At 40.6% G+C, this 17,450-nt stretch overlaps 1 protein-coding gene across 3 annotated transcripts in view; it reads left to right on the top strand.

Annotated features, from left to right (window-relative positions):
- The window catches only part of slc25a36a (solute carrier family 25 member 36a), a 65,021-nt gene that overhangs the window by 8,408 nt on the left and 39,163 nt on the right, over positions 1–17,450 (top strand). Inside the window, exons 1-2 of one of the 3 annotated variants that reach the window (XM_068042114.1) lie at positions 13,786–13,892; positions 14,528–14,698. In XM_068042114.1, the coding sequence (XP_067898215.1) occupies positions 13,801–13,892; positions 14,528–14,698 (263 nt within the window). In that variant the 5' untranslated portion in view covers positions 13,786–13,800. Of the gene's footprint in view, positions 1–13,785; positions 13,893–14,151; positions 14,391–14,527; positions 14,699–17,450 lie in introns of those variants that run through there. The other 2 variants (XM_068042113.1, XM_068042115.1) reach the window with 2 other exon arrangements.

Raw genomic sequence — 17,450 nt, 5'->3', positions numbered from 1 at the left:
TGCATTGATGTTCGCTGGAACACTGCAGCAATCCCAGGACAGAGATGTGAGCATGAGAGCAGTGGGGTGTGTTGAAATGGCCAGCAACTGGAAGCTCGGGGTCCTGCTTTTGGACTGAGCAGAGGTGTTCAAATGCAGACTGGGTGACTGCTTTGCTGGTCTCCCCAATGTAGAGGAGACCATATACATGATTCTTAGTTCTTGCTGGCCCTGAAATTCAGGGGTGTGTGTACTACATTCCTAGTATTTCTAATATAACATCCTATGGGCAGCTAAATTTCACTGAGTTTAATGCGCAGGTGAGATCAGTTTTGGGATGCCTCTGCAGTTAGTCATAGCTGAAGTGCGGACCTCTGTTAAATTGCCTGCATTTCTGCAAACACCTATGTGGTTGACTATAGGTTTATCTTAAAGGATCAGTTAATTTTCTCCAACCTTTTTAGGCTGGACAATATTTAGTCAGCTGCTACTAAGTCAATCACTGGCCAGTACAACTGCCAATTAAACCAGTACCAATCCGTCCAGGTCACGGGTTGGTAACTCTTGGTTTTGGAGCTTAATGTAGCTCTTGAGCATTTCTTTTGTGGCTCCCAGCCTTTTCCAGTTGGATCAGATAATCATGAAAGAAGCCTAAAAAAATTAAATGACAAATCAAAGAACCGGATGCCAACATAATTTTCCTTTTATTGAGTATTCATTTGCTTTATCAAAAATTTGTTTCTATGCTGTCTGGCTTCAAAATAGCATTTTTAGGGATTAAATTGGAAAAAGTACGGTAATTGTGGTCTTAAAAATACAAATAAAAAATTCGAACTGCCGTTAATAGGGCGTTCTCCTAGTTGTTAGTTTATCTCATGATTCAATACATTGATTTTTAAAAAATTTAGCTTTTACAATTATTTTAATGCTAGAATTTACTACATTATATAAATATTTAGAGAAATATCACTCGCTGGATTTGTCTCACTTGCTGAATAAGCAAGAGCTGTGCTTTAAATTTGGGGATAAAAGGCTAATCATTAGGCTGCACTTTACGATTTCAAATAATTTTAGTGAAAAACATCATTGTGTTCTAAATAAACTATTCAAGTGGTATAACTACACCATGGTTATAGATAATGCCTTTGGTTTGAGGAACAGGTTTTATGGTGGTGAACATTATTGTTTATAAGAAAGCTGAGATGGTAAATGTGCTATTTTAGCTATTTTTTAATCACAAAAATTGTCTTAATTTTATGCAAAAAGGAAACATGCAGTTATGACTCTCCAGGAAAAGTTGGTAAAGCTGAAGGCAAATTTAAAATTTGGATAGAATCAATATTCAAATTTGAAAACCAAACTAAAAAGGTTTTTACCTATTCCTGGGATATGGAAATTGGATTTTTGCCTGACCTATGTGAGATTGAAATTCAGTAGTAACTACGGTCATTCTTTTAAGCGCTAGAGAAGTTAAAGCAAATGACTTTTTAACAGCATCAATAAGTGCATAATGTCCCTTAGATTCTCTAGACAATTGACTGGTGCTGCAAGTTAGATGTTGAACTTTCACCAGTAACCTCTGAATTCAAAAATGGATCAAACTGATAAGCGGTCAATTTCCTGTCTGATTGCCTAATCTTATTATGTAGGACTCATACAATCTCAGTCCAGCTTCTGGAGGACTTGGGTCCATCGTCCATTGGGTCCAATTGAATGATTTTCTTTAATTCCAGACCCCATGAAGTCACATGGCATCAGGTCAAACATGGGCAAGGAAACCTCCTGCTGATTACCACCTGCCGCCCTCCCTCAGCTGATGAATCAGTACTCCTCCATGTTGAACAGCACTTGGAGCAAGCACTGAGGGTGGCAAGGGCACAGAATGTACTCTGGGTGGGGGACTTCAATGTCCATCACCAAGAGTGACTCGGTAGCACCACTACTGACCAAGCTGGCTGACTACTAAAGGATGTTGCTGCAGGTGGTGAGGGAACCAACCAGAGGCAAAAATATACTTGACCTCGTCCTCACCAATGTGGCTGCCGGAGTATTGGTAGGAGCGACCACCGCACAGTCCTTGTGGAGACAAAGTCCCGTCTTCATATTGAGGATACCCTCCATTGTGTTGTGTGGCACTACCACCATGCTAAAGGGGACAGATTTTAAACAAATTTAGCAGTGCAAAACTAGGCATCCAAGAGGTGCTGTGTGCCATCAGCAGCAGTGGAATTGTACTTAATCACAATCTGTAACCTCATGGCCTGGAATATCAACCACTCCACCATTACCAGGAAGCCGGGGGACCAACCCTGGGGCAATGAAGAGTGCAAGAGGGTAAAGGCCTGCTCAGGTATAAAATTGAAAACCGACCCAGGCCTGACCTGACCACATCCCACCCGGGCCCAAGTCCTTTAATTTTTTTTCTGCACCCGACCTGACTACTGTAATAAAGTTAATAAAGTTAATGTGCTCTGCCTTGTCCAAATGTGATCCTGTTCGTCCGTTCCAGCAGCAGGCTATTCTTGCAGTATCATGGAGATGGGAATCTGAGCTTAATATCGTCACCAGGAACTAACAGCATGCACCCCCAGCCCTCTAACTTCCACACACAAGTATCCATAGTGCACTGTAGTGTAGAATCGCTTTTGGACGCAAGGAAGCTACAGCATGAGCGCGATGACGTCCTAGAGACGCTCACTGCAGAGTCCGGACTGTAGGTTTCCCGTCTTTACCTGAATGTTCAATTGAAGATTACTTCTCAGAGCAAGGCAGCACTGTCCAGCCCAGCCCGACCCCGAATGCTGTACTCTGAAGGGAAACCCGTCGCGAGCCGAACCCAACACTTGTGTGGTTCGGGTCGGGTAGCCACGCTTGACGAGGTCATGCCAGGAGCAGCACCAGACATACCTCAAAATGAGGTGTCATCCTGGTGAAGCTGCAACCCACGGCAACTTGTGTGCCAAACAGCGTAAGCAGCATGCGATAGACAGAGCTAAGCGATCTCCTAACCAACAGATCAGATCTAAGCTCTGCAGTCCTGCCCCATCCAGTCATGAATGGTGGAGGATGATTAAACGACTAACTGGAGGAGGTGGCTCCACAAATATCCCCATCCTCAATGGTGGAGGAGCCCAACACATCAGTGCAAAAGACAAGGCTGAAGCATTTGCAACAATATTCAGCCAGAAGTGCTGGATGGCTGATTCATCTCTGCCTTCACCTGAAGTCCCCAGCATCACAGATGCCAGTCTTCAGTCAGTCCAAGTCCAATCCATCCAATTACTGCCCCATCAGTCTAATCTCAATCATCAGTAAAGTGATGGAAGGTGTTGTCGACAGTGCTATCAAGCAGCACTTGCTCAGCAATAACCTGCTCACTGACACTCAGTTTAGGTTCCGCCAGGGCCACTCCGCTCCAGACCTCATTACGGCCTTGGTTCAAACATGGACAAAAGAGCTGAACGTGAGGTGAGAGTGACTGCCCTTGACATCAAGGCAGTATTTGATTGAGTATGGCACCAAGGAGCTTTAGTAAAACTGTAGTCAATGGGAATCGGTGAAAACTGTCTGCAGGTTGGAGTCGTACCTAGTGCAAATGAAAATAGTTGTGGTCGTTGGAGGTCAGTCATCTCATCTCCAGGACATCACTGCAGGAGTTCCTCGGGATAGTGTCCACGGCCCAACAGTCTTCAGCTGCTTCATCAATGACCTCCCTTCAATCATAAGGACAGAAGTAGGGATGTTCGCTGATGATTGCACAATGTTCATCATTTGCGACTTCTCATACTGAAGCAGTCATCGTAGAAATACAACATGTTCTTGACAATATCCAGACTTATGCTGATAAGTGGCAAGTAATCGTGCCACACAAGTGCCAGGTAATGACCATCTCAAACAAGAGAGAATCTAACCATCTTCCCATGATATTCAATGGCATTACAATTGCTGAATCCCCCACTAACAACAGCCTGGGGATTACTATTGACCAGAAACTGAACTGGAGTAGCTATATAAATACCGTGGCTACAAGAGCTGGTCAGAGGCTAGGAAGCCTGCGGCAAGTAACTCTCCTCCTGACTCCCCAAAACCTGTCCACCATCTACGTGGCTCAAGTCAGGAATATGATGGAATAATCTCCACTTGCCTGGACGGGTGTAGCTCCAACAACACTCGAAGCTCGACACCGTCCAGGACAAAGCAGCCCACTTGATTGGCACCCCATCTACAAACATTCACTCCTTCCACCATCGACGCACAGTGGCAACAGTGTGCACCATTTATAAGATACACTGCAGCAACACATCAAGGCTCTACCAACTAGAAGGACAAGGGCAGCAGATGCAAGGGAACACCACCAACTGCAAGTTCCCCTCCAAGCCACACAACATCCTGACTTGGAACTAAATTGCTGTTTCTTCACTGTCGCTGGGTCAAAATCCTGGAACTCCCTTCTGAACAACACTGTGGGTGTACCTACCCCACATGGACTGCAACGGTTCAAGAAGGCAGCTCACCACCACCTCCTGAAGGACAATTAAGGATGGGCAATAAATGCTGGCCTAGCCGGTGATGCCCACATCCCAGAAACAATTTATATTAAAAAAAAAAGCTACATCCAAATCATGTGATGCCTGATCCACCGATGCCAGTAATGCTATTGCTGGATGCCCTTCATGAACAGTGTTTTATTTCCAAGCGTAACAGTAACAACTTATGTCTTGATCAGGAACAAAGAAAAACATTCGAATATTTTAAGTCGGAATTATACATTGCTGCAAAATGTTTTTCTTTCTCAATTTTGCTTTGCATGCAATGTCTTTTTTTTGATATAAATGTTCTCTCATCTGATTTGTGTAAGGACATTAGGTACTGTAATGGGGAGGCATTGTGGGAAGTTAGGGAGAGAAGGGGATCTATTGATTTTGTTGCACATCTGTTCAGACCTGCTGTCACCTGACAAATCTATAAATACTTTAAGTTCATTGATAATTACAGTAAATTAGCTTAATTGGAGACCTCCTGTTAATTTTTTAAAGCTTGAAAATTGGCTGTATCTTCAGTATTTCCATCTTCCTAATTTCTGCAATAACAGGATTTCTCAAGTTTTTTATTAAAATCAAATGCTTCCTCTTTAAGTCTGCATTTGTGACTGCACATGTGCATGTAAGTATGGTTCCTATTATGTCTAATTGTGAAAAGGCTCCATTGTTTCAGAGTTTTGTGAAGGACTGCAACCAGCTTGTTCAATTCAATGTTTTTAGACAGCATGGTAGAGAAATCTTGCAAGTTAAGGCTATGATTCCAACTGCCAGTAACATTTTTTTATCTCCCACTTTTCTGAAGGTAACAGTTCAAAGATATTGAGAGGTCTCCAGTACTTCAACTAGTCATGTGGGAATCTGAACATTGACTGTTAAGCTGTACTATGAACAGCAACCTAGCCAGGTCCGATCCTTTTTAATCACAACACCCATGCACGTTCATTTTTTGGCTGGGACCACGGAATAGCATGAGGTTGCTGTTTTTATTTATCCAAGGGGCACTGAAGCCAACTATAGTGTCCCAACTGCTGTCCTAACTGTGATCAGCTAACATTACTGTTGAGAATCAAATTTGAAGGCTTCTGCTTTCTGTGGCACTCTGTAATATGCCAGGCATTGCCTGACAAAATCTTTTCTGTCTTCAATTTTTAAAATTAATGAAGTATTTACTTGTAAATTTTTATTGCACTCTGCCAGTTAATGATAACGTTGGTAGTCTGGGAGAATTTCTATCTATCTTCCTCAGCTGTTTCTTAACTTGTCTCCTGAAATGAAGAAAACATTGAGTTCTTGTGATTCAAGAGAGCACATGTCAAGACAGTAATTGTGAACAGTTTAAGAAATCAGTGATTCATCCTTAGTTTTTCCAACTCTGTAATCTAGTTAACAATAGAAACCACATTCGTACAGACGCAATGAAACATTTTAAAAGCTGCAAAGGTAAGCAATGCTTAGGGATTCTTCAGGAAATGATTAAGAAAAACGGGGATCAGTTTCTATGCTTTTATTCTTCCTTCGTTTGTAATTTTCACTAGAAGTTGACTGGCTATGTTTCTGGAGAGAAAATAATTGATTATCCATAGGATGGTACCTGACAAAACACTGATGAGGAAAGTCAGTTCCTTGTCTGACAATATTTGGGCACTACAGTTGGCTTTTGGACCTCGACTTTTCTCCTCCAAAAGTCAGCTGCAGCTGAATGAAAGACTGGTGTATATTGTCTCCAGTTACTCAGATATTCTTCGTACTGTATATCTTCATTCTCTTGTTTCTCCACCCCTTGGTTGGGAGGAATTTCAGATGCATACTCGTGCTCCACGACTTTCTGTTTGAGAATGTTGCTGTTCTGAATGTGTTGGTCTCCAGAAAGTAAAGAATTCCAGAGTCTTAACGAAAATACCTTGCTTGAAAGGCAGTTGAGCTTAGCACATTTGTGATATAAAGGAAATGTTTGAGAGTTGTTGACTTAAGAGCAGTGGTAGACCTTGATGCTCGTGAGAATTTAAGGGCATAATCCATCTACCTTAAGGTTTATGAATGGAATGATTTCCCATATCCTCAAACAGGTGATTTACCTTCTGTACTTGAGCTCCAAGCCTTTAAATAAGTTTATCATAGATAAAAACATAATTAGGACCTGTTATTTTGATGTTTGATTCATTTGAAAGGAATTTGGAAGCTGGAGTCATTAATGCAAGCATGTACCCAAACATTTGTAAATTTTATCTTTCATGCAGTTTGTAATTTTCATATCTTTTTAAGGTACTTTCCCTTTTGTCTGATTTGCATTTGGACAAAAAGTGCTAAACCTTCCTGTTCAAGAATAAATCAGCCAGTGTCCACTAATTTGCTTGCATTTCAAACATCTCAGCTCCAGGACATCACTGCAGGAGTTCCTCAGGGTAGTGTCCTAGGCCCAAACAACTTCAGCTGCTTCATCAATGACCTTCCTTCGATCATAAGGTCAGAAGTGGGGATGTTTGCTGATGACTGCACAATGTTCAGCACCATTCACAACTCTTCAGTTACTGACGCAGACCGTGTACAAATGCAGCAAAGCCTGGACAACATCCTGGCTTTGGCTGATAGGCAAGTAACATTCGCACCACACAAGTGCCAGGCAATGACTATCTCAAACAAGAGAGAATCTAACCGCCTCCCCTTGACATTCAGTGGCATTACAAATGCTGAATTCTCCCCTATCAACATCCTGGGGGTTACCACTGACCAGAAACTGAACTGGAGTAGCCACTATAAATTCCATGGCTACAAGAGCAGGTCAGAGGCTAGGAATCCTGTGGCCCGTTACTCACCTCCTGACTCCCCAAAGTCTGTCCACCATCGACAATACACGAGTCGAGTGTGACGGAATATTCTCCTTGCCTGGACGGGTGCAGCTGCGACAACACTCAGAAAGCTCAACACCATCCAGGACAAAGCAGCCTGCTTGATTAGCACCCCATCCACAGACATTCACACCCTCCACCACCGATGCGCAGCGGCAGCAGTTCGTACATTGACAAGATGCACTGCAGCAATGCACTAAGGCTCCTTAGACAGCACCTTCCAAACTTGCAATTTCTACCACCTAGAAGGACAAGGGCAGCAGATGCATGGGAACACCACCACCTGAAAGTTCCTCTCTAAGCCACACACCATCCTGACTTGGAACTATATCGCCGTTCCTTCACTGTCGCTGGGTCAAAATCCTGGAATTCCCTTTCTGTCAGCACTGTGGGTGTACCTACCTCACGTGGACTGCAGTGGTTCAAGAAGGCAGCTCGCCACCATCTTCTCAAGGGCAATTAGGGATGGGCAATAAATGCTGGCCTGGCCAGCGACGCCCACATCCCATGAATGAATTAAAAAAAAAAGACCAATCATGCTGCATTTTATTCCCTTGCATGGTCCTGGCTTCTTGAATAATTACTTAATGCTGCATTTTCTGACTCTTCCTGCCATTAAACAGATTTCAGTCTTCAATTAGAAGTCTATTTTCTTTCTCCCCCCCCCCCCCCCCCCCCCCCCCCCCCGGCACCGAACACACATTTTTCATGTTACCATTTTAATTAAGTGAAATATCCTTATGTTCAGTTATATTTCTGATTTAGGCTAATAAACAGCACTTTCATAGCAGTTGTTTGTACAGGAGACCACTCAACTTGCCTTTAGCTTTTGGATTCAAGTGCTGAGGAGTCGTGTTCATTTTTAATCCTGCAATTTGTTCTGCATTTTAATGCACATAGTTTTTATTAGGTCATGGCCATAGTCGTTACATTGTACTTTTCACTCTGCTAATCTAACTACTTTTGAGAGCTAACAGTGTATGAATGATGTGTCCAACAACTTAGACAGGACATGCTGAAAAAGAAGCAATATTTTTTTTGAACAAGAAGTCTGTTCAGCATTTACTTAAGTTTTTTTTTCTATGCAGATTATAATCTTTTGTACTAAAGTTCATCTGTCTACATGAAATTCTATTTATGTTCAGGAAACTTTTTTTGTTTTAGATTTTCAGCTTATCTCAACATATTTTGTTTTATCTAATAGAGGCAAGTTTTCTGACCTTGTGTTTTACTTTGACCATAAAACTCTAAATGGTGCAACATATTTTATATTCATAATACCAATGAATATCCTGTGGTCTTGCGAGGAAAAGGTTTGTCTTTTAGATGTTTTATTCTATTATAACTGGTTACAGTGCCTCCTCTGGGGTAGGTGAGAATGGGCATTGCAGCATTGACTAAACGTTGTCACCAGCTAAGTATTTTACTATATACTAGATGCGTTAAGTAGTACTACTTTGTTACTACATAGGGCTGTGCTTCTTCATTTAGATATTTTTGATCTTGAGTGACCTCTTAACAGATGTGGTATTTCATGCTGTAATCTGTCATCAGTGCTTCAGAGGAAGATGAGTATCAGTCTCAATGTGCTACAGTAGGATTTGCAAAATTGGTGATTTATCCATTTGTGGAGTTCAATATTTTTATGGATATTCCCCTTTTGTTCACATTATGCAGCTCACCCAAAGGGCTAAAGGAATCGCCAAGTGCAGCATTAAACTTTTCATTCCAAAAGAAATCCAGGCCTTGTTCAGAGACAGCAGTCGGAGTGCTGCAACCAATTACCCTCTGACTCTTTGGGCTATGAAGAGGGAAATATCAGTTGGTGATCTCCCTAATAATGCATTGATCTCTGGAAGTTAGTGCATGTACGTTAAGCGAGGACATGGTCAGACTTTGTTTTCCATTGTTAAATAGAATTCCAGCAATCGGCACCTAGGCTGCCCCATGAGAAAAGACCAGGTGGAGAGATCACAATTGCTCTGAGAACTGTACCTTCAACATTTTTTCTGCAGTTGAAAGGGAGAACATTGGGGAGAGGAAAAAATATTAGACATGGTATCAACCAGGCCTGAAAGAGAAAGATGACTTGAGTTTTCTGTTTCAGTTGCTAGCTGGTGGAGGTAGTTTAAACTTTCAGCAATAGCATAAAGCCCTCTGTATGTGATAGCCAGTATAATGTAGCATTAATAAAATTAGAAAATAATTCCAGTTAGTTGCCCTTGATTCTGGTTGCTGTGCTGAATTTTTGTATGTAAAAGTAGACGAAGAACTCATGAAAAAAATTATATTCCACCACCAAGTCTAGCAGTATTTTACCTCCTACACTAAATTTGTCAAATCCCAAGTCCATTTACATCATTGTTTGGTGTCCGTTGATTTAAAAAAAAAAGTAATGTTGTAGTAGCAGAAATTTAAAAACTTATGACGTGTAGCCCAGTAAAAGGTATAAGTTAGACAGCAGAGGGTTAACGCCAGTGACCTAATCTTAAGGTTTGGATACTTAAAAAAAAAAAAAACTGCTCCATCACCACAATTCCTTATACCACACTCAGTGGAATTATTGTCTCAATTCGCTTCCTCAAACCTATTATTTCCTGTGATGTGGATATGGCTTTGGAACAGTTTTTTTTTATACTAAACCTGCACTTTAATTTGTAGGAGAGACGGACGCTTCAGGGAACTGAAGTCTGCCGACTAGTGAGTAAACACAGTTGTTTCTGCCCAAATTAAATGGAGCCCACAAGTCCTATAACTTCCAGCTTTGAAATTGATAAGTAATGCAAAGGGTTAATGGTTATCCTCTTGACTGCCCATTTTTAAACATGGACATTTAAGTGGTAGGGACTGTACCTGTTTCTCTGGGTGTGCTGAAGTATGTGTCCATTGAACTTGGAGCTAAGATATGGGCTATACCAGTGGGGTTTGGGCTAGAGTACATGTTTGCATGGGACAAAGGCATCGCAGGTGATCTATTTAGGAAGGTCTGCAAAGGCACATGCATGTGGTTCTTCTCCCTTCACTTCCATCTTGTGTTCATGGTAGCCAAGTTGTTCTTATCCTACAAGACTCTTGAAATATATTATTTCTGTCTGGACAATTTGACACCTGCTGTCAGTATTTTTGTCAACATTTTCCCCCTCCACATTTATTTCTTTTGTTATGTAACCTCATCACCAACTTGAACAATCTGGCTACTGGCTTCCCACAAATTGCTCAAAGTGCTTTTTTTTCAGCAATTTAAAAGTTCTCTGCTCAAAATGAATAATTACATACTTCACAACCTGATTAAATTTACTCATTGTCTTTTTTTAATGACTTCATTAAAGTCTTTTTACTTGAAGGCTCCAGACTCTTCCAAAAACCATTTTTGGACTTGATATTTTGGCCCACAACTGCAACTCTGAGCTGAATTTGGATTATGCAGTCTGAGAATTTACCAGGGTTCAATCAGCTGTAATTATGGAATAATCTTTTTTCTTCAGCTTCTAGCAGTTCCTACTCGATATATTTTCTTTGATTTTTGTAAACCAAGAGGACAGATTCTGAAATGTTTTATTGAGCTAAAATTTATATATTTTTTTGTTTATTTTTGAAAATCCAGGCTGTGTCCAAGTTGAGTAAAATACAAATTGCACATCTGATGTAGCTTTTGTTTTATATTCTAGTGTACTATGCTGAGAATGAGACTGGGGTTAGGGGGTGGGAAGAGAGATTCCTCATTTAATGCTACTTCAATTTATTTAAATTGTTAAAGTCAATTTCAGGAATTTGAGGGTGAAGGCGAGAAAGAGAAATTACGACGAATGGGAAGGCATACAGTGTTTCTTTCCTCATTTGTAATTTTTTTCTTTTAAATAAGACTGAATTCTTCTTGAGAAAAACATGACCAAAATGTTAACCTTGTAATTGCCTTTTTAAACATTTACAGTGGAGATCCTGTATGTAAACAGTTGTCTGTAACAATATAGTTCCAGGCTTTGACCAGTAAGCAGTGCTGTGGTGAGTTTCTTGAGTCTGTCTTCCTACAAGGCTGAGATGGCATTAGGTTAACATGTATTTATCATTTTGAGCATGAGCAATGCCGTATGCAGTTCACCAGTTTTTATTGTGAAATATTGACATCCGCTCTTTACTGTGGTCACTGTTCTCTCAAAATTTGACCTCGTGCAGATTTGCAGATAGATTCTCTTTTTTTTTTGAGAAAATGTGTTGTTGCTTAACAAAACATGACCTATAAATGAAAAGAAACCAGGTTGGATCCTGATTGATATGATCAGTTTCAATTTTGATGCAAATTTTATTCTGTTTTGTAAATGCATACATAATATAATATTTTGTACTTGCGCTGACTGGCTTTTTCCAATGATTTATCCTTAAGTCATACATGCTTTTTTTTTCTTTGATCTTTGAAGGTTCTGAACTTATTCTATGAAATGTGACTCTCCCTCAAGTAATTTCTCATATCCTGAATTTTGTAACATGTCCTAACTACATATGCGTAACTAAGTTGTCCTAATGTATACAGATCTATGATCATTTCTCAGCCAAAAACCTGATTTAAATTTAATCATTATTGTGCTGCAAGTCCTCTTGCATAGTAGGCTTTTGAAACTCAAAACCTGTGATCTATAAATTTAATTAAGGAATCGTTCACTATTTATGACAGCTTTCATGTATTCATTTGTTCAAACCCCACTTACAAATGAATATTAGTTATCTTAGAGGAAGTCACCTGGACATTGCCTTCAGACATTTACTATATACAATCGGGCAGTTTTCCTCTGCTCTACTACGTTGACTGCCATAGCACAGAACAACTATCATGGCTGCATCTATGTTGCTGTTGAATATTCAATCCAACATTGTCCAGCTTGCTTCCCAATACCATGAAATACATTTTTCTACCACCTGTTTAATTGACTTTTTTTAAAAAAAAGATAATTTTGCTTGATGCATGGATGGTGTCACATGAAGTGCTGCGAGGAAAGTACAGAAACCAACTGAAGAATCATAAATTAGAACAATTTTTAAAAAGACTGGTACATTTGCTGTCAATCAAAATGGAGGACAAGTCATGACCGTACCACTTCCTGCACCAAAAGACGCATCCATGTCTACTGGAACTAAAAATCAATTAACCCCGTCTACATGGAAATGAGACAGCTTATCAGACATGGGTGTGCCCAAACACAACGAGCTAAAACAGAGACACTCTCAGACTCTGAATCCAGCTACCCTTCACCATGATTGTGTGTGAAAACAGCCCTCCTTATCAAAATGGGGCCATCAAAAGCTATTGTGCAGTCCATTAGGAACTGAAACATAAAGTCACATGGGCAAAACTAACTGAGCTTATCTTTTAAAGGTAATCGTTTTGAAGAATAGAGTCTTTTCCAGTTCAGCCATCAACATCAGGGTAGTCTCTCCAACCACACGGTCAACAACGAAAGCCATCTTGAATTCCGGCACAAGTCTGAGAGACACCAGTTCCAGCTAACATTTTGAACCCTGCTGAGACAACTCGAAAGCCAACTACAGCAGAGAAAAGAGTGTGCCTTTGAAACAACTCCTCCACTTGTGAAAACTGAACTAAGAAAATCGGCATTGTCTGCAAACTGAAGTTTTCAGCAAACAAGCCTGCAACTTTTAAAACTCTCCTTTGGAGAGGATCCCATAAGTTTTCGTGAAACGGACTTTTGCACCTTGAATTCTTAATACCTCTTACTCTTTCCCTCCTATTGACTTTTGTGTGTGCCTGTGAGTGAATGCATGCATGGGTAGTATTGCGGACATTTTGGATGATTATTGCTGAATAAATATTTAATCTTCTGTTTTAAACCTACAAGTAAACCTGTAGTAGTCTGCTTATTTGGCAAACAAAACACTGGCTGAAACACTAAGCAAAACACTGGTCAGTTGGGAGGTGGAAACCAGCCACGCCACCACCTGCCTGGCCATAACAATAGTTTTGAACTGTTGCGATGGATGGTGAGTGAAACCTTCTGTACGTATGTACAATGCTAGAAGTCCTAATGTCACTCGTGCCACAGTAACAAAATCAGAACTGTTGAAAGATCAGAGTGGTATGAGATATACTAAAATATTCAATGGTTAAGATCATAATGAGATATACTTGATTGTGTTGCAGTTAATCTTTCAGTACAGTTAATGCATTGCCTGTTCCTTATTAACTAGTATTACAGAATCTCCATTATCTTCCATAATAAGGAAGTCCTTTTTTCACTTAATGGATGATGGAAATTGGAGTTGCCTAACTTAGCATTTATATGTATGAAAGAGCAGTACCTTGGGCATGGGAATGAAGACTGTTCCAAGTGAAAAAGTGAATTTAGCCTTGGGTTGTGATTTCTATCTTGCAGGAGGTGACTGTTGCCAACAGATAGTTACTATACAAAGCAACACATTGTGAAATGATTCACTTGGGATTTAGTCTCATGAAAATTCTGCCAGATAATTGGGAAGGCAGACTTTGGAAGTTCCACAGTAGATGTATCCACACAAGGTTGAGTTTAATCTTGTCTTTTTGCTTTTGTATCAGAAACAACTTTGCTAATTTTATTATCTATACATTTATTTATATATAAACTTTATTTTTAAAGTGTAGATTGGGTGTTTTTATGGTAACCTTTTGATATGGGAAGATTGTTCCTTGCTGCTGAAGTTTGTGTGTCGGGCATTATTTAGCTACCTAAACCAGCGCAGTAAATGAACTTGTTCACTGCTATTAATCATTTTCTTTCTCTTTAGCTATTTCTATTGCTCAAATGTGGCTAGACAGGGACTATTGACAGCCTAGTCAAATGGCGTATGTGTCACTGCACATCCGCATAAAGTTTACAGTGAGATTTGGTTTTGATCTGGAAGGGGAGCTGATAAACTTTGGAATTGAAAACAAAATGATCACAAACCAGGGATTGAACCTTGCACCATTCAAGTTTCTATGCCTCAGTACCAAGCGTGCATTTATCAACCGAGCGATTAGGGAACAATGCAGCATTATGTAGGTGACTACAGTACAATGGAGATTTGCTACTTCACAGTATGTGAAATTATCATTCTCAAAACTGTTCTAATACATAGTTTTTGGTGACTAAATGTTAATTTTGGACTAAACTGAACCCTTTTTGTTTTTGGCAGCTGTGGGGGGACAGTTGGAGCCATTTTAACGTGCCCTTTGGAAGTAGTGAAAACCAGACTGCAATCGTCATCTGTTACTCTCTATATCCCAGAAGTTCACCTCAGTACAATTAATGGGGCTCGTGTGAGCCGGGTGGCTCGCATCTCTCCTGGCCCTCTGCTTTGTTTAAAGTAAGTACTGCATTTTCCAAGTTGTAAATACTGTTCTCCGGCTCTTTGCTTACATATTTTTAAAAGACGTTTAAAGACTGTATATGAAATGTAGCCACAGTATGTAGAACAGGTGCTTGATTTCTTTGTTTTTCCCATGCATATTTTCTCCTGTCCTTTTTTTCTAAAGTATTTAATCCCTTACTGGGGATACCTGGTACCCTCTGATACGTGAATCACTACCACTTGGATCAAAGTGAGTCTTAATGGTGAGCCTTGTAATTTTTTGACTGCGGACCTTGCAACTGAATTTATTCCTGTTCTTGGACCAAGTCCAGTAGGAGTCATAGGCAGTCAGGAGTGGGGAAAGCCTGGTTCCTTTTATTTCTTCCCAATCCTTATGCAATATTTTTGCTTTTGCATAGTCATCTTACCAGTTCATAGAACATCGTTCTTCCGTCTAGTGCTGACCTAACGGGTAGTAACCTACTAGTATTAGCTTTGTCATTTTTGCATTAAAGATGTGCAATAAACTAGTTCATTGATCAAGTGAAAAATGGAATATCAATTTCGCAAACATTCTAGGTGTCCCTGAAGTACAGGGCTACACCACCATATTTCCTCTTTGAACACACACTCTGCAATTGTATGTTGTATTTATTACTAGCTGTGTTTCTGATGTGTCTACATTTGTAGTTTCTGGAGCAGCCTGGCATCTTATTCCAAATGCTTCAGGCATTCATGGATCTTTTATCTTGTAAATTTGATTCCATTCTTGTGCTCCCAGTGTCTGTTCTCATACTTGATTCCTACTTATGAGTTTCTGTGTCTATAACCCCATATCCACCTTTTGACTACATCCCACTCTACGATAAGTACGCTTAGGATCCAGTTTTCACCTTGACCCTTTCTTTCATCCCTCCTTGAGGCAGGTAGAGAGAATACTTTGTACCAATGTCCCTCGCACACTTCATTGTTCCAGCTTGAGTAGGTGATGTCTCTCTATCTTCTACCTTTTTTAAGCCTGAAAATATTCTGTTACAAAAATAGCATTTTTAAAAATTTGTCCATGAGATGTGGGTGTCGCTGGCTAGGACAGCATCTATTGCCCATCTCTAATTGCCCTTGAGAAGGTGGTCATGAGCTGCTGCCTTGAACCGCTGCGGCCCATGTGGGGTAGGTACACCCACCATGCTGGTAGGAAGGGAGTTCCAGGATTTTGACCCAGCGACAGTGAAGGAACAGCAATTATAGTTCCAAGTCAGGATAATGTGTGGCTTGGAGGAGAACTTGCAGGTGGTGGTGTTCCCATACATTTGCTGCCCTTGTCCATCTAGTTGGTAGAGGTCGTGGGTTTGGAAGGTGCTGTCTAAGGAGCCTTGGTGTATTGCTGCAGTGCATCATGTAGATGGTACACACTGCTGCCATTGTCGCTCGGTGGTGAAGGGAGTGAATGTTTGTGAATGGTGTGCCAGTCAAGCGGGTTGCTTTGTCCTGGATGATGTCAAGCTTCTTGAGTGTTGTTGGAGCTGCACCCATCCAGGCAAGTGGAGAGTCTTCCATCACATTCCTGACTTGTGTCTTTGTAGATGGTGGACTAACTTTGGGGAGTCAGGAGGTGAGTTACTACAGGATTCCTGGCCTCTGACCTGCTCTTATGGCCACAGTACTTATATTGCTACTCCAGTTTCTGGTCATTGGTAGCCCCCAAGATGATAGTGGGGGATTCAGCGATCATGATGCCATTGAATGTCAAGGGGAGGTGGTTAGATTCTCTCTTTGAGATCGTCATTGCTCGGCACTTGTGTGGCGCGAATGTTACTTGCCACTTACCCGCCCAAGCCTGGATGTTGTCCAGGTCTTGCTGCATTTCTACACTGACTGCTTCAGTATCTGAGGAGCCGCAAATGGTGCTGACCATTGTGCAGTCATCAGCAAACGTCCCCACTTTTGACCTTATGATTGAGGGAAGGTCATTGATGAAGCGACTGAAGATGGTTGAGCCGAGAACATTACCCTGAGGAATCCTGTAGTGATGTCTTGGAGCTGAGACGATTGCTGTGAAACCACTTCAATTTTAGAATCTGAACTTCAGTTTTTGTGTATAATGTATCAATTTCTACATAAAATTGGCTTCTGGTAGCTCCTCTCTCATCACTTTATGTTTTCATTACATATTTTGAAATGGGTAAACATAATGAAATGTTATGTATTTTTCCTTCATTAGGGTCCGTGGAGGAATTCTACACTTTCCAAATTAAATTGGTATTTCAATAGTTTGATTACAAACTGGATCTTGTACCCAGTGTTCTGAAGTGTTATAAAGTTAAGTTTAGTAGTAACTTGCATGCCAATTTAAAAACCTGCCAGTGTGCCTATACATTATATTATATAGTAAAAATGTAAATGCTATTGCAACAAATTAGCTTGTAATGTTGAATTTGCCTACAGGGACTAACCTTTCTGCATTCAGCCAATTTCTTCCTGGGAAGGATGACCTCTGTCAGTGCCCCACTAAATGCTGTGCAGTACTGTAAAACTTTCCAGAGTGTTTATTGATTTAACAATTTTTGGTTCGGAACTATAATTCTGTGAAAGTTTGTATCTTGGAAAGAGTTTGAGTGGATTATGGTGTTGATCTCTTCCAGAATGCATTGCATTTACAGACCATATCCCAGCAAAATTTTTTGATCTGTTTCAAATTCAAAGCTGTCACAGTGGATCATTGAATTTGACCAGTGAGTGCAGTACCATGTGATCTTCAATTTGATGC

The sequence above is a fragment of the Heterodontus francisci genome, chromosome 11, assembly GCF_036365525.1.
Source record: "Heterodontus francisci isolate sHetFra1 chromosome 11, sHetFra1.hap1, whole genome shotgun sequence".
NCBI lineage: Eukaryota > Metazoa > Chordata > Chondrichthyes > Heterodontiformes > Heterodontidae > Heterodontus > Heterodontus francisci.
Note: the sequence above shows the minus strand (reverse complement) of the source record. Positions and strands in the feature narration are given on the sequence as shown.